This window comes from Alligator mississippiensis, chromosome 2, assembly GCF_030867095.1.
Source record: "Alligator mississippiensis isolate rAllMis1 chromosome 2, rAllMis1, whole genome shotgun sequence".
Taxonomy (NCBI): domain Eukaryota; kingdom Metazoa; phylum Chordata; order Crocodylia; family Alligatoridae; genus Alligator; species Alligator mississippiensis.
Window position 1 is genome coordinate 65,908,692 of NC_081825.1, and position 24,104 is coordinate 65,932,795.

The 24,104-nt window shown below is 42.3% G+C and overlaps 1 protein-coding gene across 5 annotated transcripts in view; it reads right to left on the reverse strand.

The window, feature by feature from the left end:
- MTUS1 (microtubule associated scaffold protein 1) overlaps positions 1-24,104 on the reverse strand; it is a 173,349-nt gene that overhangs the window by 41,264 nt on the left and 107,981 nt on the right. For all 5 annotated transcript variants that reach the window (XM_019481293.2, XM_006262533.4, XM_019481292.2 and 2 more), the window contains one exon: positions 2,347-2,564. In XM_019481293.2, coding sequence (XP_019336838.1) covers positions 2,347-2,564 — 218 coding nt within the window. The remainder of the gene's footprint in view (positions 1-2,346; positions 2,565-24,104) is intronic.

Consider the following 24,104-nt stretch of genomic DNA (forward strand, 5'->3'; position numbering starts at 1 on the left):
AACAGACATTGTTTGTTCAAAGAATAGCGGCTGGACAGCCTGTCTGAAAACAGAAAGAAAAGGACTTGTATCTGGTAAGTCATAAGTTAAACCTCTTGGCAGTTCTACCTTGCCCAGGGAAAAACATGGTTGAGATTGGGCCAGGTTGAGCTACCTTGCTAAAACAGGTTTATAGTCTACTCTTAGTAGTATATACACTATAGTAACACCACATAGCTCAATTTAGCTGGCTACATGCTAGCCCAGAGACTGCATGAACTAGGCTTTAATTTTCTATGAAGCACAAGAAGCTTAAACTTTGAATTAATCCATCAGCTAAAAGGTGCTGTTCTCTTTATCTACATTATGAAAAGGACAGACCATTTATTCTTCTGTCCCCAGCCTCCACAATAAATACATGACTTAGGTAAATGTTGACCACCACAATATTATTCTGTATTGCACATGGAGACTGTTTCCCATTCCAATGTCAGCAGTCAGCAGAGAACTATGGGGTAAATGTATACTTACACAACACTTAGGACTGAACTTCCAAGGATCAGTGAAGACTACAGATGAACTGATATATTGGTCCCCACAACACAGCCCTGGCCCAGCCCTCCAGCCAGGAAGAGGCTGGTGCAGCCCTTGGCCCCAAGCCTGCAGCAGGCAGCCTGCCCTCACCCCACACACAAGTCTAGGAGGCACATGTCCCCCATGCTTCCCCTGGGGGCACATGCAGCAGTGGGAGCCTCCCCCTTTCCCGCCCCCACCCTGGACAAGCCATGGTGGCTCCGTCCCACCCCACCCTGGGTGGGTAGCTCCTGCCCCCATCCCTACCCTACTCTCTCCCTCACTGTGTGGGGCCTCAATCTGCCCCCATGCCCTTTCCCCCCCCCCCACAGACTTATCAGCTGGACACTGGTCTTTAAGCTGCTGGGCTGCATATTGGCTGTCAGATTGGCATCAGCCAATATGGTTGGTTAATAATTGGCCATCAGTATCAGCTAAAAAAAATCTTTAATCGGTGCACCCCCAGCGAAGACCTAACTCAAACTTCTCTGATCCTATTAAGTTAAGCAACCATCAAATCACTCTTGGCTCTCGCCAACAACAAAACAAGGAGAAACTGGCCAAGCCCAGGAATTTTCTTTCCTTTACATGTGCAGGGATCTTCTTGTCCTGAACACAATATCCTCCAGGACACACCGAATCTCTTCAAACACTTTTATTTAAAAATCCAAGTTAGGCACATTTATGATTCAACAAGAGTAACTAGAAAAAAGTTAGTATTAATACAAGACAGGTGTGGGATACAGACGTATCCCAATAATTTAAAAAGGCCAACTAGGGGCCGTGCTGTTTTTGACTTGCTGCTTGGAAACAGGGAAGAATTGGTGGGGAATGTAGAAGTGGAGGGTAACTCAGGGAGCAGCAACTACAAAATGATTGAGTTCAGGGGAAGGCAGGCAGGCAGAAGAGTAAGGTCCCTGGACTACAGAAAAGCAGATTGGCCTCCCAGGTGATTCTGTCCATCAGTTCCCTGCGTGAGTCTCTCTCAGAGGTGGTAAACAGAACAAGGAGCACGAGCTCAAGTTGTAGCAAGGAATGTTTAGGTTAGATATTAGGAAAAAAACCCTGTCTCACATGGAAGATAGTAAAGCATTGGAACAGATTACCCCCAAACTCCAAATCATATACTAAAAAAAGTCTGCCTTTTTTTAAAGAAAGGTCTTTGAAGTTAAGTCTCCAAAGACAAAGCACTGGCTTTTAGCATACAACATGCCAAGAGCAACCATCATTGCAAGTTGCTACGACAGTCTCTCTTCTGTCAAAAAGAGAACAAGCCGGACTAACAGGGACCCAGTTACATACTCTAATTTGTTTTTAACCTTCTGTTAACATTACACTTAACGTCCGCTAGCTTTTTATAATATAAAACAAACATTTTCAAGTAAATGAAGTCACTGAGATGACATAACCCCTTAATATTGTAAATAGGCCGATAAGCACATCCATTAACTATGTTGGGTAAATAAAGAGGGATTATGGCATTAAACAGCTGCAGAATGATTAACTGGAAACTCTACCTTAATGATGCTTAGAATCATCCATTTTAACAGGATCATTACAAATAGAAAAAGTTAAAAAGCAATGAGCTAGGGATACTCCAATTAGACAGATGCAAGATACTAATCCTATGCAAGTTAAGAAAAAAAAATTATGTTTAAAAAAAGAAACACTTAAATTCATAGGTTCCTTTGGGTCAAAGTACAACATATGTACACACACATGCAATAATCAAAAGTTTCAACCAAGAACACAAAAGCAAATTTGAAGAGATTACTTTTTGAAAAAAAAACTTACCTCAGATTGTACATGCTGGATCACAACAGTTAATGCTTCGAAGTTCCGGTTACTGCAGGCCAGGAGTTTCTTCAGCTGCAGGATAATTCCACGTTGGTTCTCACATTTTGCTTTGTATTGTGCCAACTCGTGTGTTTTTATTTCATATGAATGCGCATCTGGAGAGGTTTGGGTTTGTATGCACGAACTTTTAGGAGTCCTCTGCTTGCCCTTGTCAACTGGAATTAAAATATATATGCATACAATTAATATTTATTTGGTGCTAAATATCAAGAAACAAAGAAGAGAGTAGAAAAAATTAATAATATTTTCTTAAGTCATTCTAATTGGGTTCAAACATTTATTTTAATAGTATGAGTCTTGTGGGTTAGAAATTGTATTTGGCACAGCATTCTAGTACAATACCCACATACAATTAAATTTGTGTGCTTAAATTCATTATTCTGAGTTTACATTTTTTTCATTACACAGCATTTTAGAAAGCTGCTCATACCACTGTTTGAATCAGATCTTGAGAGAACCTGAATGTTCCTTTGACACCAAATTTCTTGCAACATGAATGTTTGCCTAATTTTGCCATAAACTATGTGCCCATCCATTCTTTTTAGGTTTGCAAAAGGGTTTTACATTTACTAAATGTTAATGAAGCTAGCAAACTGGAATTTATATTTAATCCACTGCTTTCTTTATTTTTCACTATGAGAGTTCCACAATTATAAGTCTATTTGGGCTTTATCAGCCAAATATTGAAGCTTGTTTCTCAGCACCACTAGCTTTAGTCACAAATGAAGCACTTACTAAACCTATCAAAAATGTAAATACACTGCAAGCACTTCCCTCCCCCACCCATTATGCATTGTTGGATGATTACCTAGTTTATTTTGACATTCTTAGGTTATGTTGCAACCTCAAAACACATAGAAGCACTTCTCAGACATGCAATGGCTTAAAAGAGAATCAATTTACTCATTAGTATTCAATTCTTAACGCTTCAAGTATACTAGTTTTCTTTATATTGCTGATCTAAACTGAAAGCTAAAGAAAACAATGGTGCAAATAAGGCCAGGATGAGGCCAGGCTCCTTTTGATTACATGGTGTGAGCAAATCCTGCAGCAACCAAAACCTGACGCAAGATATAAAAATACCAAGGTAGTTTAATGAGATCAAGGTGAAAATTTCAGCAGCTGACTTAACAAGATTCCCTCACAATAAAAGTTGAAAAACAACAGAAAATTAAGTACTTTTTTAAACCATAATAGTAATACTTAGTAGAAGGAAAATAGCATTACTTTCAAAAAGACCAAAATTAACAAATCAAAAATCAGCATTTTGTTAATTCTTTCAAAAGCCTTTAAATTTAAGTGAGGGAGACACTGGAATGCATCTGATACACCAATCTTTTCCTATACCAACACTCTTCTTCTTTCAGTAATAACCAAGAGCTAGTATGTTGCCAATATCAGTACTTCAGCCACTGCCTTAATCAAATTTCAGTGGTTTAGCAGTTTCTCAAATGTTTGAAAACAGAATCCTAATGCAGGAAAAATAGCTCATTTGTCTGGTGAGATCCAACTCATCCTACTGTATACATCTTCCAAACATGCAATCCACCCTAAAAGGGCTTTTGGCCCCCATTTCAACTTTCCCTTCAGGAAATGCTGATGTGTTTTGATGCACATTGTTTTGATGCTTTCTTGGTTACTTCACTGCACATGAAAACATACAAGAATGCTGACCATTAGAGAAATATTTACACTGCAAAAAAAAAGTGCAGTCTCCGATTTGGGTGAAAACTGTAGCCAAGGCAAAAGAAAGACTGCTGCTGAACTTGACCAGCTAATTTTAATTAAAAAGCCTCAAGTTGCCTTATTGAGTTAAAATTACTCTACGAACAAGTTAATGTCACGTTTTTCTTCTTTTCAAGTGAAAACAGTCACTTTGAGTTAACACTATAATTCAACTGAGCAGTGCACACTTCCAAGCAATTGTTTCAGATTCTCAGCAAACTCAGGCAGCCTACATATTGTGCAGATCACATCAGATTCTTTACAGTCCTAATAAAACATTGTGCATTAAAAAAATTAAAATACACAAGAACAATTTGAAAAAAAGTCTTCTTCTAGCTGTGGTGAGATGCATCTGGAGATAAAAAAAAAAAAAATCACAAGCCCTTTTGTGCCTGTTTATGTCCTTTGTTCCTCACTCTCATTTAAACAAAAGCATTAAAACAAAGAGCCAAATAGGTAAAAGCCACACTTATCATAGCTCCTGTTGAGGAAAGTCTATAATAATAACAGCAACAACATCAAAAGTTGAAAAGGGCTTCAGGTACCAAAATATGGATCAAAATCTTCCCATCAAGTCCATCTTGATGTTTGTGTCACTCTTAGATGAGCAAAAACCCTCAAATCTTTTGCCTTTAATGACATCCAAGAAACCCTCTTCCTGTGTGCCTCATGCAACACATCCTTATAAAATACCCTCCAGTTCATTTGTAATTCCATGTATACACTGCCGTTGAATTCAATTTCTAAAGAATACACACGGAAGACCATTCTAAATCCGACAGGCCAAGTAATCAGATTACTTCCCCAAACTATATGTTGCAAGATGAGCTTTGTGCCATACACAAAAAAATATACTTTTTTTTTATTAAACTATACCACTCTGGTGACTGCATCTTGATAGGAGTTCTGAACACCTGTATCTTGAACAAAAGTATAATTCCATGAGCTTGCAGCTGACCCTCAGTCAAGAACTTTGCCCTGGCCTCAGAGAGCTGCATTATGCTCCTTTAGTACAACCACCCCAGCTGAAGGCTGAACACAAGTCTGACTAAGAGCAGAATTTCAGATCATTCCTTTGTAAAGAAGTTTCAAGTGAGGACTTGAAGCTTGACCAATGCGATGTGTCCTATAGGAAACAGTGGGAACACCACCTCCCAATACTACCAGTTACTATTATTATGAGCTATTTTTCTATAAGGGTGCATTCCAACTACTAGTTACATTTAATTATATAGAAAGGTCACTGAGAGGAGCATTAGAATTAGTTACATTTGTTGGCAGATCCAGAGGGGGTGCAATAGCCAGGTACTTTAGTCTCTGAAGCAAGCAAGAACCTTTCCCTCTGCCCTGCAACATCCTCACCCCTCTGTGCTCAGCAGTACTTCCCCTGCTGTCAGACTGCCCCTTTTCCTGTCTGCTGCTGTCACTGTCCCTGACTGACCCAGGTGTTGAGGTTGCTCCAGAGCTGCTTCGTCCTACTCTAACTAGGTTGCACAGAAAGCCAGGCTCAGTCAGGAACAGAGACAGTGGCAGACAGGTTTCCCCTCCCTGCCCTGTCCATAGCTACCCCCTCCTCCCCCAGGTGTTCCCCACCAGCTTGAGAGCAGTTGCAGTGAAAAAGAACATATCTGCCACTATTACTGTCCTCCCGCACAGCCATTCCCCTGAAACCCTGGATGGATACGAGTAGCAATGGCCACAACAACAGCACTGGCAGGCAGGACCCCCCTTCCTGCACCTAGAGGCACCAAGTAGAGAGAGGAGTGGAGGGAAGGTACTGCTGAGCACACAGAAAAGGGAAGGGGAGCCAAGAGTAGGCAGTAAAATACTTACCTGGTTTCAGAGACTTAAAAAAAAAAAACAAGTTCCCTGCTCCTGCTGCCACAGCATGATCTGCCCACCCTACTGGGAGCAGGAGGTACAGCCTCCCCTATAGTACCAGTCTCCTTTTCAAAAATCCCAGATCTGCCTATACTTACATTCCTTGTCGAAATTTACTAAACAGCATCTGAATAGCTTGAACTATGCTGCTCTAATGAAACACCACCTGAGCTTCTATGCTACTGTTCTGTGCTCAATTACTGGCTATCAGTTGAAATTTTGCCCAGCTGATAACTACACTTAACCGCCCAAGATTTAACCAACTGAGAACTCTTACCATCCTAACCTGGAATTGTAGAGCTAGACCAGAACCCCTCTGAGGTGCCCATGTGACCTCATTAGCATATAGTAATGACATTAAAAATTCCTTTTGTTAAGCAAAGATGGCAAAGTTATAACGTCTAAAAACATACTCCAGACAGGCTAAAACTAACTGAAGAAACCGTCTAACCTTCCGTTTCCAAGTTTTGGGTAGCTGTAAGTTATAACAGTCTTACCCCAAGCTGCCTGCTGTTCATATTCCTCAACCAAACCATTAACTTCCAGAGCTGTCTGAAGGCTTCTAACTTTAATGTCCAAACATTTTTCAACATCCTTAAGTCCTCGCTCAGGATCTTCTTGGTTAGCAAATTCAAGGATGTTTGAAGTCTGACTCTTCTCCATTTTCTGGAAAAAATGATCTACACTTGTCAAGTTGGTGCTCACTTCTTCAATCAATGACACTAAGTCAGCCTGGGCACTTAACCGAAATTCCATTTCTTTCCTCTCTCTCTGGATCTCCTCAAGCATAGTTTTTATTTCCAACTGACTGGATTTTATCCTTGCTTTCAGATCCTCTTCCATCTGTGGCTGGCTCTTTTGTGCAACTGTATTGGTTTTAATTTCCTTTTGAGGTATTTCCATGCCTTTTAAAATTATTTTTGGCTAGTTTTCACTGCTTCTTGGTTAACTTGAATTTCTGCTAACATAGCTGCTAGACTTTCCATCTCCACTTAAAAAACAACCACAGACCTCTTCTTGTTGATATTAATCCTCAGTGGCAACAGCCATCACTGCTTCCAAGCAGTCAGGAACATTTTCACTTGAATGGGAAAGGTAGTCCCCAGTATAGTATCCTACTTAAGTTTACAGTCAGTACACTTGAATGAAGATACTAAATAAAAGACGAGCACATATTACTGTACAGAGCCCTTGTAAATGGCTCAAACCCAGAATTCAGCTGGAGTATTAGTCAGTGTAACAAGCTGCCCAATTTTGCCACACCCAAACCTATTAAATCCTTTGCTAACATCCCACATAAAATAGCATGTCACCTGAAGTTATTCCCATGCATCAGTCAAAAGAATGTACAGCCATTGGTGTTGGCAGGAGTTTTGCTTTTTTGCAACACAAGATGCAGTCCACTGATCCTGAATAACCCTCCCTCCAACAAAAGGGCTTAAAATGAACATTATACTGCCTACAAGGCTTTGATGCCATTTCCCCCCAACACTTACCTAATGACCCCAATCCCATGGTAAATTAACTGGCTCTGCAGGCACTCTTTCTAGTGATGCAGATACTAATGAATAAATCCCCGAGTGCACTTGCTATACACACCATAGTTATAACCAGAACTGCCTTCAAAACCACTGAGGCCTCCTCTATACATTACAGGTATCATGCAATTAACTGGTTAATTTCACAATTACCTTGAGACCAGCTACTCATGCAAAGCAGCAATCACAGCAAAAAGCTCCAACCAGTTACACAAGTTAGACCTCGAAAATGCGTACTAACTTTATAGCTTGTTGCTATCAAGTTTAAATTGGAACGTGTAGCAGGGTCTCCTCTGTAGCACCCTTCAGCTAAGAGGGCGCTCAACTGCAGGAGCACAATATGTCCAGCATGAAACCCCCACAACCTTTGGATAGAGGCAGCTGCAATCCCCAAGGCTTGGGGATATGTGAAACCTCTGGCTCACATGGAGCTCTTAGTCCCAGCTGCACACGGGACCCAGAGTCCCACAGATAGCTAGGCTCCGAGTCCCGACTGCGTGGGTCACTGAGGCTGAGGGCCTCCCAGCTTTGGGTGCCTGCCTCTTGCTGATGTAGGGGGAGCCCAGGATCAGGCTCCCCCTATACCAGCAATAGGGCACAAATGGATCTAATGTGTGATCCTACAATTGCGCCTCCTTCTATACACATGTAGCATGGCAGGAGGCACAATTGTGTGGATTTCTCATTAGATCCAACTGCGCCTTTACCTGCACGTGTAGAGAAAGCCTTAGAAACATGAAATGGAAAAAACTTTATAGCTGAAGGAGAACAGCAGACTAAGTCAGGAAAGCTTAGATAAGTTAGACCTAGCTAGAGATCTTCCTTCAACAGGCCTATCAACCCAGTGTCTTTGCATATTAACTTGGCTTTTACAAAGATTTTTTTTTTCATGCTACAGACATATTTGCAAACAGATTTATGATAGACTATGAGCTATGTGATTACTGCATAGCTCTGATTAATCACCAGATATTATCTTTGAAAACTAGTAAAATAATAGTTCAGAGTAGCAAATTGATTTACATACAACTGTCCTTTTGAAGGCTATTAAATATTGACACTTCAATTAACACACTAAATAGTTGGAGTGAGAATTCAGGATAGCCCAGAACTTGCAGCTGAGGGAAGAGGAGTAAGAGGGCACAGGAGGCATTATACCACCATTTCTGCTCTCTGGATTCTAGGGTACTTTAAGGCCCAAACAACTTCAATAGCTGTCTTAGATCAGGATTTCTCAGCCTGTGGGTCACAAGAATATATGAAAGGGTGGCAAAAAAGCTTTAAAAATGGATCAACATAATTTAAAGATGGATTCTCCTTTAAAAGAGAAAAACGTGGGAAACTGTGGCTTCTCCCTTGCAGACTGGCAGAGTTCCAGCCTGCAAGGGGTTGCTTGGGGCCCCTAGGGCCCCACACACTCACCCTGTCCCACACACTGAGGGGCTGGGGGCAACAGGTCAGAAGTGAGGGGCACTGGGTCGAGACTGGCCAGCAATGTTCACAAATGGATCCTGGTACAAAAAAAACGTTGAGAACCACTCGTTTAGATAGCATGGGATAGGTAGCAGCCCATCTTGGACTCTTTATGGATAATGCTACTAAGAATGCCTGTAGCATTCTGCAGTCAGATGCTGGTCTTTCACCAGGGCTTTGGATGATACATATCCTGAGCAGTATCTTCATTGTAAGACTTTTCCTGCAGATACTGATATCTTCTGTAGTCCTTATAATGCTGCCACACATTAATACTATGGGCCATTTGAGGGGAAAGATGTTTGTCTTTGGCTTTATTAAAAAAATTCTGTATCAAGAAGGTTAGGCATTATTTTTCCAGCGCAAAGCCAACCATAATTACATAGCAATGCCTGAGATAGCCCTGGAGATTCTCTCAATCCACATTTCATGGGTAGTATACCCACACATTTTAAGTTTCAAGACACTGAGACAGCCTGAAAATGCAGTTCTGTCTTGGGGCTCGTCAGTGGCAAAAAAGCCTCTGCCAGTATAGCTACGTTGGCAGAGCCTCCTAGTGGAGGCACTGTTTATGCTGAAGTAGTAATTTTTCTGCTAGCTTCACTATGCCACATTTCTCCAAAGGATGTGGCAAAAAACATGTCATAGTTGCATCCAAATTGGGAATTTTCCTGGCTTAGTTCTGGTGGTTCAGGGCTGTAGTTTTTATAGTCCTTCCTTGAGGATTATAAAACTCTTCCAGATTCACGTGTACAGACCCAACAGACACCTCATCACTAAAGGCCAGCACACCAAACTATGGCAGTTACCTGGAATTTAAACACAAAAGGACACCTATTACATATAAGCATCTTAATATTTCTGAAACCACCAACTGTATACCACCACCAAACCAAAAGACTCACAGACAAAAATAATACAGCTCAGCAAGCTAGTAATCCAAAAGAGAGACTCCACCCCCATTCAAGCCTTCACTGCACTCTTAACCCTTCCTCAAAACGTTAATGAACCAATGCTCCAAGAGTCAGCCAAAGCCAAGGACTTTGGAAAAACAAACGAGGTTGTCAGCACCACCCTCCTTTCTATATTGATGGGTTGCTAGATAAGATTTATTGACATGGCATCACTCTGGCAGGATAAAGCCATTTTATTGGGTTGTTGAGTTTAAAAAAAAAAAAGTTGTGTTGTTGGATGACACTTAGGCACATGCCCACTACTCTTATTACCCCAAACCCTTCTTCCCCAGATTTACCCAAAACAGTTAGAATAATAGACACCTATGGCTGAAGGAGACCTCCAGAGGTTATTTAGTCTAAACTTCTGACTAAGGCAGGTTCAATCCTCCCCAAACCATCCTATACACATCCATAATCTAAATTCTTTGTAAAACTATGGATCATTAGAACTATGTTTGACTCATTTCCATTTTGTTGCAGTGTCATCTGAAATATTCTTAGCACTAGTATTTTGAATTTAAAGGCCTTCAGACTGCACAAACCCCACGTAAGAAATGCACACAAGATATTTTCTCATTTATGCCAACTATTTTGGGCTAATAAAGTACCTTCGCTTCTGCTGATATTTACTTCTAACAGAAATTAAAGATGCACACAAAGAGAAAAGAAAGTTCTTTAACAAAGAATCAATTACCATGCAAGTATATCACCAAGGTTATCATCACAATCACTATGAGACTGAATTTTGGTCTGGCAAAATTTTGAAATTACCAAAAATAAACCTACTGAGGAACTGAAAAAGGAATAGTTGCTCATGTGGAATTAAAATATTACTCCTTTTACTGTAAGCTTCAAAGTAAAGCCTACACAGCCATTTTGGATTAAACATATAAAAATATTTAATTTAATACACAGCATCTTAGTTTCCTCACCTGTAAAATGAAGATATTATTACTGGCCTCACTAGTAACATGCTTTAAGACAGGGGTTGGCAACATTTTTGGGCAGAATGCCAAAAACGCCTGCAACCTGAACTTGTAAAATGTTGGCGTCACAGGGGCAGACAGTGGGGAAGCCATGAGGGGCCTGGATCCATGCTCTGGCACCCATGCTGGGGGTTATCTACCCCTGCTTTAAGAACTATTACTGATTAGCAGAACAGACTTGAGTAGGACAAAACAGCATCTGAACAAAATCACCACTGAAAAATTAAAGGAGAAAGAAATATATGCAGATGAACTAGGCCTTTAAGTATCTCATGCTTTTGCCCTCATCTCTCTCTCTAGGGAGTTTTAGGACCACATATAGGTGAAACTGGTAGTCAAAGACACTGACTACCCAGGAGTAGAAACTGGCAGCCATTTGAGGGGGTAGGTGAGGGAAAGAGAAAATTAATATTAGGAGCCCAGGAAGGATTCTAATCTAACTTGAACCTAGATTATGGACATCTACCAGTTTACAGTGTGGGTGTGTCCTAAATGTCTAAATGTGTTTTGGAAAATAGTACAACATGGAGGTCTACTTTTTTATTATTAGTCTGAAGAGTAATTATGCTGCAAATTATGCTGCTTCTGCTCCATGCTTTTTATCTGCTTCTTCTATAAGAAACTTGTAGCAGAAGACAGTGCTGCATAACTAGTTTGACAGGTCTGATAGCAGCATCTTTCTTCACATCTACTTTCAAAAGTTGCGTCTGAATCCATCTCCAAATATAGCAGAATAGTATACAAAGTTAACCCTATCAACCCTATAAAATAGGTGAGGAGTCTCTCTCATTCAAAGTACATCTAACAATGTACACGTTTATAAGCACTAAAGCAGTAAGTACTGCAGTCATTTTTATCTCATAACTCTGAAATGACAAGTTGCATGACAAGATACAGCATTTGGAGAGGGAGGTTCAAAATATTTTTCTCATCTATCTTGATAAACAGCTCTAGAAAGAGCTCATTTGAAGATGCCTACACAATGAAGGATCTATATGAAAAGCAGCTACGGAAACAACCTGGGCATTTACTTCCAAAGACTACAGTAAAATCCCATATGTTATTCAAAGATACTATCCTGGCCCCTTGACTGTCTCAAATTAATTTTAAAACACGTCTGCAGTTTTAACATAGCATACCTTAGGGATTAACAATACTGAGAATGGTATGGATAAAAATTATTTTAAGGTAACAACTGAAACAAGCTGTTGAAGAATGGCATCTCTGGAGGGGTTGGGAATGAAGATGTTTGGAAGGGAGAAGAGTTAAGCTATGTTTTCCCTTTGCCTGGGCATGAACATTTTATTTCAGAAACTATTTCCCTAAAAACGGGCAACCAAAAACCTGGCATTCAACAAGCAAACTCATAAACCTGCACAGAAATATGTTTGAAAGGAAAAATGATCTTGTGACAAGATGACACTAACTGTGTCCAGCTTCAGGTTCAGAAGATGTAGACCGAGTTCCTGACTGGCAAACTTTCCTGTTTGGCCAAGTCATTTAATGTCTGGCTCATAATACTGCTACTACAAACTGAACTAATATTTACTTCCATTTTATGATTGTAGGACAAAGGCTCCTACAGTATCTATGTACACTGTTTACTGCAGGTATATTTACAAAATACCTTACCTGCGGAAGCTTTGTTGCTGCTTTCCTTGGTCCTATCTTTGATCAAGCAAACATAGGAAAAATGGGGAAATCTGTAAGAAATCCACTATCCACCACATTCTGCAGGTTGCCCCATACCCCAGGAGATGAAGGTCTTGACCATTAAGTACCTTCTGAAGCAGGACTGCAGTTTCCTCTGAGCCTCCAGCCCCTACCTACTACTCATGCTGTTGCTTCTGCCTTCCTAGAGGTCAGATTCTGCCTGGTGATTCTCAGCTTATCTATACACTGTCAAATCCATTTCTAAGTGGTCTGAAGTGCATTGTAAAGAAAATAAGCTTTTCAAAAGTCAAGAAATATATAAGCCTCACAAGAGACGACTATTATGAGCATTGAGTAGAATTATGAGTAGCTAATGTAGGTGCAACTTACATGCTGAACCAATTAATTTAAGATAAACATCTCGTGCAGCAGAAATTCCTAAGCCTCTCAGCAGCAGTATCTGCCTTTTAGCATTGCCCCAGAAATTTGGCAGAGCTCTGCCATGTGTCTTCAGTCTTATTCGCTCTGAAACTTGAAGTGCAGTCTTTAGGAAGACCTGGAGTTTGGAGCAATTATCTTTAGAAGTATTATCAATTTAAATGTGTTTTCTACCCTTGGTTGTGGTTATTCAATCATCATAAGCTTAAAAAAAAAAATTACCCTTTGTGTCTCACTACAGAAGATACATTTTCCTTTAATTCACATATTGACAGTACCATAAAGGAAGGATAAAATGGGATTTGAATTGCATTTAATGCACTTCAAGTATCTCTAAGCCCATTTAATGTTTTAATAGTATGTTTGACACAAACCTTGCAACACACTGCACATTTGGGAATGCTTCAAACAATCCGTAACACTTGTTGGGTTGGTGTTAGAGTCTTTCAAGCACAGTACTTTAAAACCCTTCACTGTCTCTGTTCCAATGCCGATTACCAGGTAGTATTAAACAAACTTAATTCCATTAATATTTGCATGATAGCTACATTTGTGTTGTATTATACAACTATATACTGTTCCACTATCAACATGGCATATATTCTTGTGGTCTTCTCACATTGCTGAAAGTTCCTTAGGCCAGCAAGATATTCAGGCCAGTAGGATATCAATAACTGCCTGAGTCACATTCTCTGGGTACTGGCTGGCTTACTGACAGTATTAAAACTATTAAAGCAAAGTCAGGGTGCAGTGTCTCCCATCTCCCATATATTTACCTGTCCAGTCACTAGCAGAGACGCTTGCATGCATCTGTTTGGCAAGTGAAGTCCAGAACACACTATATTCCATCAGATTAGTTACTAGATAAAGTCTAAATCTTTCCCCACTTGGGGCATTTTGAAGGCACTTGCCAGGACCATAACAAATCTCATTCTGCATTACCTGAATATCTTATCCAGCATGATTTGCAAGCAGGGCTGCGAGAAGCTTTGGTCGCCGATTTGATTTGGCAGAGATTTGGCTCGATTCAGCAGCCGAATCTCCGAATACGAGTAAAATTAGGAGCCCCTTTAATCTCTCTGGATCGAATCAGAACCCTCCAAATAAAATGCAGCTCATGAATGCTCAGATGCTGGGGCAGATGGAGCATCCCACAGGAGGGGGGGGGGGAAGGAATGGACCACTTCTGGATCTGCTAGGGCCCCCCCCTCCCCTGCCCCCCAGCTCAGTGACTGGTGTCTCCTGGCTCCGAGAGGATACCCAGGGTCCCCCCAGGGCTGATTGCCGAGCTGGGGAAGTTGTGGAGGGGTGGGGTGGGGGGTGGTGCCCCACGCGCTTGGCAGCTGACCCAGAAGTGGACCAGAAGTGCTTCCAGTCCACTTTCAGGTCTGCTGCCAAGCATGCCCCCGCCACCCTGCACTCTGTGACACGCTCCATCCGCCCCATCATCTGTGTTCATGAGACACGCCTGGTACCTGAAGGTATGTAGTAAAAAGTGTAAAGCTGTGTCTATGGACAAACAGCCGATTCTCCGAATCAGCATTGAATCTTCAGATTCGGATTTGGCCGAATTGAATCAGGACAGTGATCCAAATCAACAAATCGAATCACTGTCCCCAATTTGGGCCGAATCTCAATCCAAATCCAAATTGAACACAGCCTGTTTCATACACCCTTATTTGCAAGCTCTTTTTCCTCCATTATGCTCAGAGGAAATAATATTATTTCTGCGTTAATAATCATGAAAAAAATCTCAATACTGCATGATTATTTGCAGTTTGACTAGTAAATGCTCTTCTGCATCCTATTCAAGCTAAAAACCCAAATGCAATAGTTTTTACAGGTTACATTATACTTCTATGGCATCTCTATAAACAAGTAACTCTAACTTTAAGGATGTTTAAACTAAAGCTGAGAGGTAAATCACTTTGCAATAGTGAGTGACAGAGTAGGAATAAACTAGGAATAAAAATTACTTTCAGACTCCCACTTTTACATCTTTAACTTTTGGACATTCTGCATGTTAAGGCAGGACACAGTCCAATAATCTATACTCAGTATGTACTATACTAGACTTCTCTCCAATATGTCTAGTCTTGGCTAGCAAATGTAATTTTACCAGTGAACACTAAAATTGCTTTTCCCTGCTGTCTCTAGTATTCATACAGATAGAAGCTTTAGGTAAGTAGTGTTGGTTTCTGGCATTTTACCACAAAGCAGTCTAACCCAACCACTGCTATCATCGTTGGTAAGCATAGTAGCAAAAAAATGAAGAAACTGAGTCTTAAAATGAGTCTGTATCTATCTGCTCCAGTCTGCTACTGAATTTTAACAAATGCTCTTTATAAATAATACTTTGCAAATACTTAAAGGAGTGCCCTGATTGGGATCTTGAGGGTGTAACTAATACACATGATAATTAACCAAATAGGCTGGTAATTAAGACAAATAACAGGTATAAACCTGCTTAGAATTTGTCTGGATTTCAGTACTTGTGTCTGTGGCAAATTGTTTACTTTATCTACTACAAATCCCTCTCACAAAAGGCCATAACTAGCATTTACTACATAACCTACAACAACTTCAAATACTATATTAGACCTACCCAAAAAATCATTCAAGATACATAATCCCTAAAACTGAAATGTATTCCCATCAAACCAATACATTCTAAGCACTATTCAAATAAATGACCAAGGTACAGAGAGTAATCAACTCGATAAACTAGTTTAAATAAATTTGCCCTGTTTCTACAGGATTGCATTGCATTGCAGAACAGTATGAGGAAATGTTTACTCAGATTTTTTTGTGTTTGTTTAAAGTGCCAGAACTGGCTTGCTTAGCTGTTCTGAAGGTAGATATAAATCTAACATGTTACTGAACCATAAATTAGTACAGTGCACCACTGGTGTTTAAAGTGGGGGAGGAGAACGGAAGATTAATTTATTGCTGAGTTCCGGGTTTACCTGACTTGAGTCTACATGCATTGAGAAAGTTTGACTACATGTACATCTAGGGTTTGTTTCAAACAAAAATATTTCATGTAATTTAACACTTACTTGGGAGAAAATAACAAGTGCCTTTTTTTTCTACAATATCACTTAGGCTGTGATGCACGGACACTTGCTGTTCATGAAGATGCTTGGCCACAATAGTAGGACATCTATTGATTTTCAACAGTGGGTGTGAACAAATACTTGTGAGATATGGCTAAGGTTTAAGGTGGCTTAATTTAAGCTGCCTAAACCTGAGCCAGAAGCAGTGCTTGCAGGCATTCTCCACTTGCCAGGAGCAGCATAGGCAGCCAGAGGCAATTAATTCAGGGAAGAGGGGCTGGAAGGATGGGAATAGAAAAGGGGGCTGTTTAGTTTTGTGGGGAAGAAATAACCCAGCCAAAGTTCAAGGTATAAAACAACCCAGCCCCAGGGCTATGGCGAGTGGCTGAGTTTTCCCTGGGGCTGTGCTGTGAACAAGTGCAGGCATCACTAGGTTGGGTTAACCTTTGCTAGATTGATGAACTAGCCTTAAATCAGCCACATTATTTTAGGGTGACCTAAGCCCTACAAATGGTTGCATGCTGGGCCATTTAGGTTAGGGCGATCCAAGTGTAACACTTGTACATAAACAGCATAAAAAAATTCCAATCAAATAAAAAACTATTATATGGCTGTAGCTCCAAGACTTTTAGTAACACATCAGAGTTCACACTGCTAAGCAAGGACAATATTTCCAAATTACTGAGAAGCAAAACTCTCATTCATAACTTCACTCATTGATATATTGATAAGAGAGCAGCAACAAAGAAAAACTAGTTTGGCGGCTCTGTAATGGGTGTGTGCTGCATAACTCAAGCTGCAGTTATGTTCAGAATAAGAACATAAGAGCTATCATACTGGGTCAGATCAATGGCTTACCTAGCACAGTATCCTGTCTCCAACAGTGGCAGAAGTGAACGCTAGAAGGAGCGCATCAAACTGCACAGATTCTAGAGTAGTGGTTCTTAACCTTTTTTGAACCAGGACCCATTTGTAAACATAGATGAACAGTCCCAACCCAGTGGCCCCCACTGCCACTAGGTGCGTGTGGGGGGGCTATATGGGGCCCCAAAACACCCCTCGGCAAGCTGAAAACTGCCAGCCTGCAAGGGAAAAGCCACTGTTTCCCACGATTTTCTCCTTTAAAAGGAGAATCCATTTTTAAAAGTTTATTTGTGACTCTTGTGACCTGCTTTTTGGTCGCAACCCATGGGTTGAGACTCACTGATCTAGAGTGATCTATCCCCTCTCCATTACCAGGTATCCACTGCTATTGGCTTAGAAATCCCAGAAGCAGCATCTCCAACTGTTCTATTCAACAGGTATTTATAGATCTTTCTTCCATGAATTCATCTAGACCCTTTCTGAACCGCAGTATGCTATCTGCCGCAACCACTTCCATGTTGCATAAAGAAGTACTTTTCTTAGTTTTAAACCCGATTTCAGCAGGTGCCCCCTAGTTCTGGTATCCTGGGACTTGGTGAACAAGTTTCCTGTTTACTTGGTCCACATCTTCATGATTTTATAGACCTCTATCTTATCTCCCCTCAGCCTTCTCCTTTCCAGACTGAAGAGTCCTGACCTTTTCAGTGTTTCTTGGTACAGCAACAGCTCCATACCCCTGATCATTTGGTTGCCCTTCTCTGTACCTTTTCCAGTTGTACTACATTTTCAAATCTACTACTTTTTGATATGAGGAGATCAGAACTACAGACAATAGCTAGGACACGGACACACCATAGATTTTTATAATGGCACGATGATGTTTTCCATTTAGTCTTCTACTCCCCTCTTAATGATGCCAAATATTTTATGGGCTTTTTTAACTGCCATTACACAAATTGATCTGATGCTTTTAAAGAACTATTTAACAATGACTTCAAGGTCTCTTTCCTGAGTCCTAACAGCTAGTTCAGAACCCAGTACTGTGTACATATAGTCGAGGTTATGTCCCCCCAGGTGCATTATCTTGTACTTGTTGACATTAAAGTTCATTTGCCTTTTTTTCCCCGTTTTTTCTTTTTAATCACTCCCTTAGCTTAGAGAAATCTTTCTGCAGCTCCTTGTCATTAGCTTGGAATTTAGTTATAGAGAACAATTTGATTTCATCTGTAAACTTGGAGATCTTACTGTGCACCCTTATTTCCAGATCATTTATGAAAATGTTGGACAGTTGGGGCCAGAACAGATCCCTGCAGGTCCCTATTTTTGATCTCTCTCCATCCTGAAAAGTGATCGTGTAGCCCCACTCCTTGCTTCTGATCCTTTAACCAGCTCTCAATCCACAAAAGAACCTTCTATCTAATTCCACAGTAATTCGGTTGTTCAAAAAGCCTTTGGTGAGGATCCTTACAAAAAGCTTTTTGACAGTCCAGATATGACATCAACTGGATTCCCCCTTATCTACATGCTTATTAACATCCTCAAAGAACTCCAGCAGACTTTTGAGACAGGATTTCCTTTTACTAAAGCTATGCTGACACTTGCCCAGAAGATTTTTTTTTTAAATAGATTCTACCAACATGCTAGAGATGTGAGACTCAGTGGTCTGTAGTACCTAGGACCACCTCTGGAGCGCATTTCTGAAGATAGGTTTATAACAACTGCACTATCGCCAACAGTTATGTAACTTCACCTTTGAGTTGCTTCAGAACTTCTGAGAGAATGCCATATAGTACTGGTTACTTTATTAATATTTGTGTATGTAAATAAGTACAACAAAACAAAGGTATGGCTTAGACCATCCACAAAGCAATTCCACAGAAGGCCTAAATATCAGCAGATGCCAGTTTTTAACTAAAGATACAGAAAACATAAGGCTTTACGCTAAGATAATGTATAATAAACGAAGTATTAAAAATGAACTTGTGACAAAACAAAGGAATGTTTACCACTGGATCAAGAAGTCAGTGGGCAAAAACCTTAGTTCAAGGGTGTTAAAACTACTCAGTGGTATCTTGCCCCCTTTCAGAACCCACACTGAAAATTAGGAGAGGCATTATGCCAAACTCCACGTTCTGGAAGACCGTAAGGCACTGCAGAGCCATCCTACCTGTGCATTAAGTGTTGTCATTTTATTGACATTTCTCTTTCTGGGAGAAATAGAAAGTTAATTGTAGGAGCCAGGCAGTTATGTAGGCCTGCAGTCAAAATGCTACCTGGGGTGAAGAATTCCTATGCAAGTCCTATGCAATTCCTGCTCTTCATCAATTTTGCTATAGCTGAGTGGGGTTTAGGGCCATGATCTACAATGTTTGTGGTGTGTAACTGCTAACTGGGTCAGGTAAATAAAAAAAAAAAAAAAAAATCTACATTCCAAAATTTTTGTTTCATTACATGTTTCATTTCATATTGTTACAGAAATTATAGAAGACAGTGGAGGAGACTCATTTTTTTTGCTGCAACTATTTACCTGCAATATATAGGTCCCCATCCATTTCCAAGGCAGGTTAAAAACCATCACTCCTTACTGCCTGGTGCCCTCTACTGCTACACAAAAATATCTCAGGCAGCTACTCACTGAAGGTCATACACTTCCAAACTATACACTGCATTGAGTCCTACACCTTTCCTGGAGGCTATAAATGAGGGAGTAAAAGTGGAAAAGACTAGCCTGGTCCCTTTTCCTTTCAACATGCACTCTCTGCCAGTGTGCGACTCAGATATTGGGCATGAAGGACGTACCATCTGATCAAGTAAGTGTCAGTTCTTATTCATAGATTGCAGAGTTAGAAGGGGCTGCAAAGGATCGTGTCTGACCCCCTGCCCCTGGCAGGAAAGAGGACCGAGGTCAGATGACCCCAGCCAGGTGACTATCTAGACTCCCTTTGAAGACCTCCAAGTTAGGTGATAGTACCACCTCTCTAGGAAGCCCATGCCAGATTCTGGTCACCCTTACCATAAAAAATTTCTTCCTAATGTCTAACCTGAATCTACTCTCCACTAGTTTGCACCCATTATTCCTAGTTACTCCTAGGGGCGCTCTGGTAAATAGAACATCTCCAATTCCCTGTTGTCCTCCCTTGATAAACTTACGGGTGGCTACAAGGTCTCCCCCCTCAAATGTCTCCTTTGAAGGCTGAAGAGATCCAGATCTCTCAACCTCCCCGCCTAGGGTCTTTCACGGAGGCCAGTAATCATGTGAGTGGCACTCCTTTGAACCCTCTCCAGATTCTCTGTGTCCCTCTTGAAGTGCGGCGCCCAAAACTGGACACAGTACTCCAACTGCGGCCTGGCCAATGCCGCATAGAGGGGGAGCATCACTTCCCTTGATCTGTTGGTCATACATGAGCTAATGCATGACAAGGTGCAATTGGCCTTGTTGATCGCTTTGTTACGCTGCCAACTCATGTTCATTTTGGAGTCAACTATGACTCCAAGATCCCTCAGCCTGAGCTGCTGAGGAGGTCATCCCCCAACCTATAGTTGTGATGGGTATTCCTCCTCCCTAGGTGGAATCTCTTACATTTATCTTTGTTGAACTGCATCCTATTTCGTTCCGCCCATTGATCCAACCTGTCCAGGTCAGCCTGTATCTGCTCCCTGCCCTCTGGTGTATTAACTATGCCCCATAACTTGGTATCATCTGCGAACTTGGCGAGAGTGCTCTCCACACCCTCGTCCAAATTGCTGATGAAGATATCAACTAACACCAGTCCAAAGACCAAACCCTGCAGGACCCCGCTGCCCACCTCCTTCCAGGCGAAGAACAACCCGTCCACCACCAGTCTCTGGGTGCGGTCCTTAAGCCAATCGGCCACCTATCTGACTGTATAAGCCTGCTAGCTTCCCTATGAGAATAGGATGCGAAACTGTGTCAAAGGCGTTCTTAAAATCCAGGTAGATGACATCAGCCTCAGCTCCTGTGTCAAGGCAGTGTGTGACTTGGTCATAAAAGGCTATAAAGGTTCGTCAGGCAGGATCTACCTGTGATGAACCCATGCTGGTTTCCTTTCAGCATCATTTCCCCTGCTGGGCCTTCACAAGTGTGCTCATTGATGGTTTTTTCCAGTATTTACCTGGCTCATCCCTTCTCCCCTTCTTAAAAATGGGCACCACATTGGCCCTTTTTCCAGTCCTGAGGGACCTGGCCAGAGCACCATGAGTACTCAAACAGCCATGCCAGCAGCTCAGCTATGACACCGGCCAATTCCTTTAGCACCCATGGGTGGAGGTCATCCAGGCCGGCTGACTTGTACCCATCCAGCCCTTCCAAGTGCTCTTTAAGTCAGCACTAACCTTTGGCAGTCTGGTGCCTTTTGGACATCTGTCCGTGTTCAAGGTGGGGGAATTGTTTTGGTCAGTACTTAGGAATACCGAAGCAAAGAACTCACTGAAGAGCTCCACCTTTTTCCCTACGTCAACCACCAACTGTCCTGATTTGTCCTGCAGGGGCCCTATGTTACTCTGCGCCTTCCTTTTGCTCGCTATGTACCGGTAGAAGGACTTTTTATTATCCTTAATTGTTATGTTCTGTCACCCTGGTTACACCTCTGGCAAGTCATGTTCTTCCTGCACCTACTTACCTCCCGCCACTGGCCTACACTGTTCAACATCTTCATCAGCTACTTGGACGAGGGGGTGGAAAACATGTGGTCCAAGTTTGCTGATGACCCTAAGATGTGGGGAGATGTAGGCATGCTCAAAGGGAGAGAGATGCTGCAATTAGATTTAGACAGACCACAGAAGTGGGCAAATGGTAATAGGATGGGGTTCAATGTAGATAAATGCAGGGTGCTGCACCTGGGGAGAAGGAATCCACAGCATACATACAAGCTGGGGAGCTCCCCCCTTGAGAGCACAGAGGCAGAAAGGGATCTTGGTGTCATTACTGACTCCAAGATGAACACGAGCTGCCAATGCCAGACTGCAGCCAGAAAAGCCAACCGCACATTGTTGTATATCCAAAGATGCATCTCAAGCCGGTCCAGAGAGGCAATACTCCCCCTCTACGCAACATTGGTCCAGCCTCAATTGGAGTACTGTGTCCAGTTCTGGGCACCGCACTTTGAGACGGATGTGGCCTGCCTTGAGAGGGTTCAGAGGAGGGCCACCTACTTGGTTGAAGGGCAACAGGGCAGGCCCGATGAGAAGCTGAGGGACCTCAACCTGTTCAGCCTCAGCAAACGGAGGCTGAGGGGGGATTTGGTGGCTGCCTACAAACTCATTAGGGGAGATGAGCAGCAAATAGAAAGGGTCCTATTCCCCCCAGCAGCACCTGGGGTGACAAGGAACAATGGCCAGAAGCTGCTGGAGAATAGGAGGCATTATTTCACTGTTCGGGTGGCTAGGATCTGGAACCAACTTCCTAGGGAAGTGGTCTTTGCTCCTACCTTGGGTAAATACAAAAAAAGTTTGGATGAACACCTGTCCGGGGTCGTATGATCCCAGCATGTGCTCCTGCCAGTGGCTGGGGGGGGGGGGGGGGGGGGGGTCAGACTACATGATCTATTTAGGTCCCTTCTGACCCCTAACTACTATGAAACTTCCATGTAGTCAGATGCCAATACCTACATTGGGGGGGGGCACGGGGGGGAGTGAAAGAAAGAGGTAGGAGAAATTCAGACCCTCCCCTCATAATGGCAAAGCCTCTGTGGATCTAGGTTCTAGCAAATGATGGGAGCATGAAGAAGGGTTGAAATGTACTTGAAAATGTCATGACCCAAAGGTATGATTTTGTGTGTGCTTCGGCACTAGAATTATCCCCATGGGATTACAGCTTCATTGCACGGTGGAGTTTTGCTGCACAGAGAACCCGCATGCAAGGGAAAAGTTCCCGCCACTTTGCAGCTGTCTTTGCAGGGTGCATTTCTCAAGTTGCGACAGAAATGCATGGTGCAAAGGAGATCCCGCCACCCGTATGCAAATTTGTTCCCTGCTATTGGCTAATTCTAAATTATTCCCACGTGGCAGCTAGCGATTGGCTTGCTAGCCATATAAGAGGCTTGAGCGGTTTCCGCCCAAGCCGAGGAGGACTCCACATCGATCTCGTGGGGACTCTGGGTACGCAGCAGGGCAATAGAAACCCTGTGTGAGATCCAGAGGAGTTTGGTGGCCTGATCCACCGCCCACCTCTTCCCATCTTCAAACAAAAACATTATAAGACGTATCTACGAGTTTCCATTTCGGTGGCGCGCTTGTCCAGGACATCCGGAGTTCTGTTTGCGTGGAGCTTAGCAAACTCCACGTGATTGTTTGTGTTCTTTTTGTTTGTAACTGCAACTCAAGCAAGTTTTCCAGCCTGCACCGCGACCATCCCAGTGTAAGTAAACAATCTTAAAATCTACCATTACACGTCTGTGCCCAATTCTAGCTCGGCGCCCGCCCTCTCCAACCCGGCGTGCCCGGGCTGCCGGCCACAGCCCATGTGCAGCGCAACAAGGGCTGCGGATTCGCACCCGGCCCGCACAGAAAAATATATAGAACCCCAAGATTCAGAGCATTAGGGTCACTTGTCTGAAAAACTAAACCTTCTGTTGAACATAGTATTTAATATTGCTCTTCCAAAGGATTAGGTAGTGCCATGTACCAGCTGTGATAAAGGTCAAATAACTGAGACCCTTTAAGACCCAATCAGAGGCATGGTTCCGTTTTTCCAATCATATACATAAATACCATCTTGTCAAAACTTATCAATCAAGCTGCCTTTTGGGCATGGTCTCCCTGATGGAAACTTTTGGTTTAAATGGCCACAAATCTGTACACTAATTCCATTCTGCACCCCTAAGGGCTTTGCCACCTGGCTGGGCAGCAGCAGCCCCAGCCCTGCCCAACTCTCTTCCTCCCTCCATATGGGGGGCCTCAACGCCCCCTCCCCGCCACCAGACTTACCTGCTGGAGCTGCTCTCCAGGCTCCCTGGCAGCCATGTGCCTGTACATGCACATGGTGCCCCCTGCCTGATAGCCCTCCTTCCACTCCTCTCAGCCCCTTGCAGGCAGGAACTCTGCCAGCCTGCAGAGAGCTCTTTGCAAAAGTGCAAAATCCATTTGTTTCTCCATTAAAATGAGAAT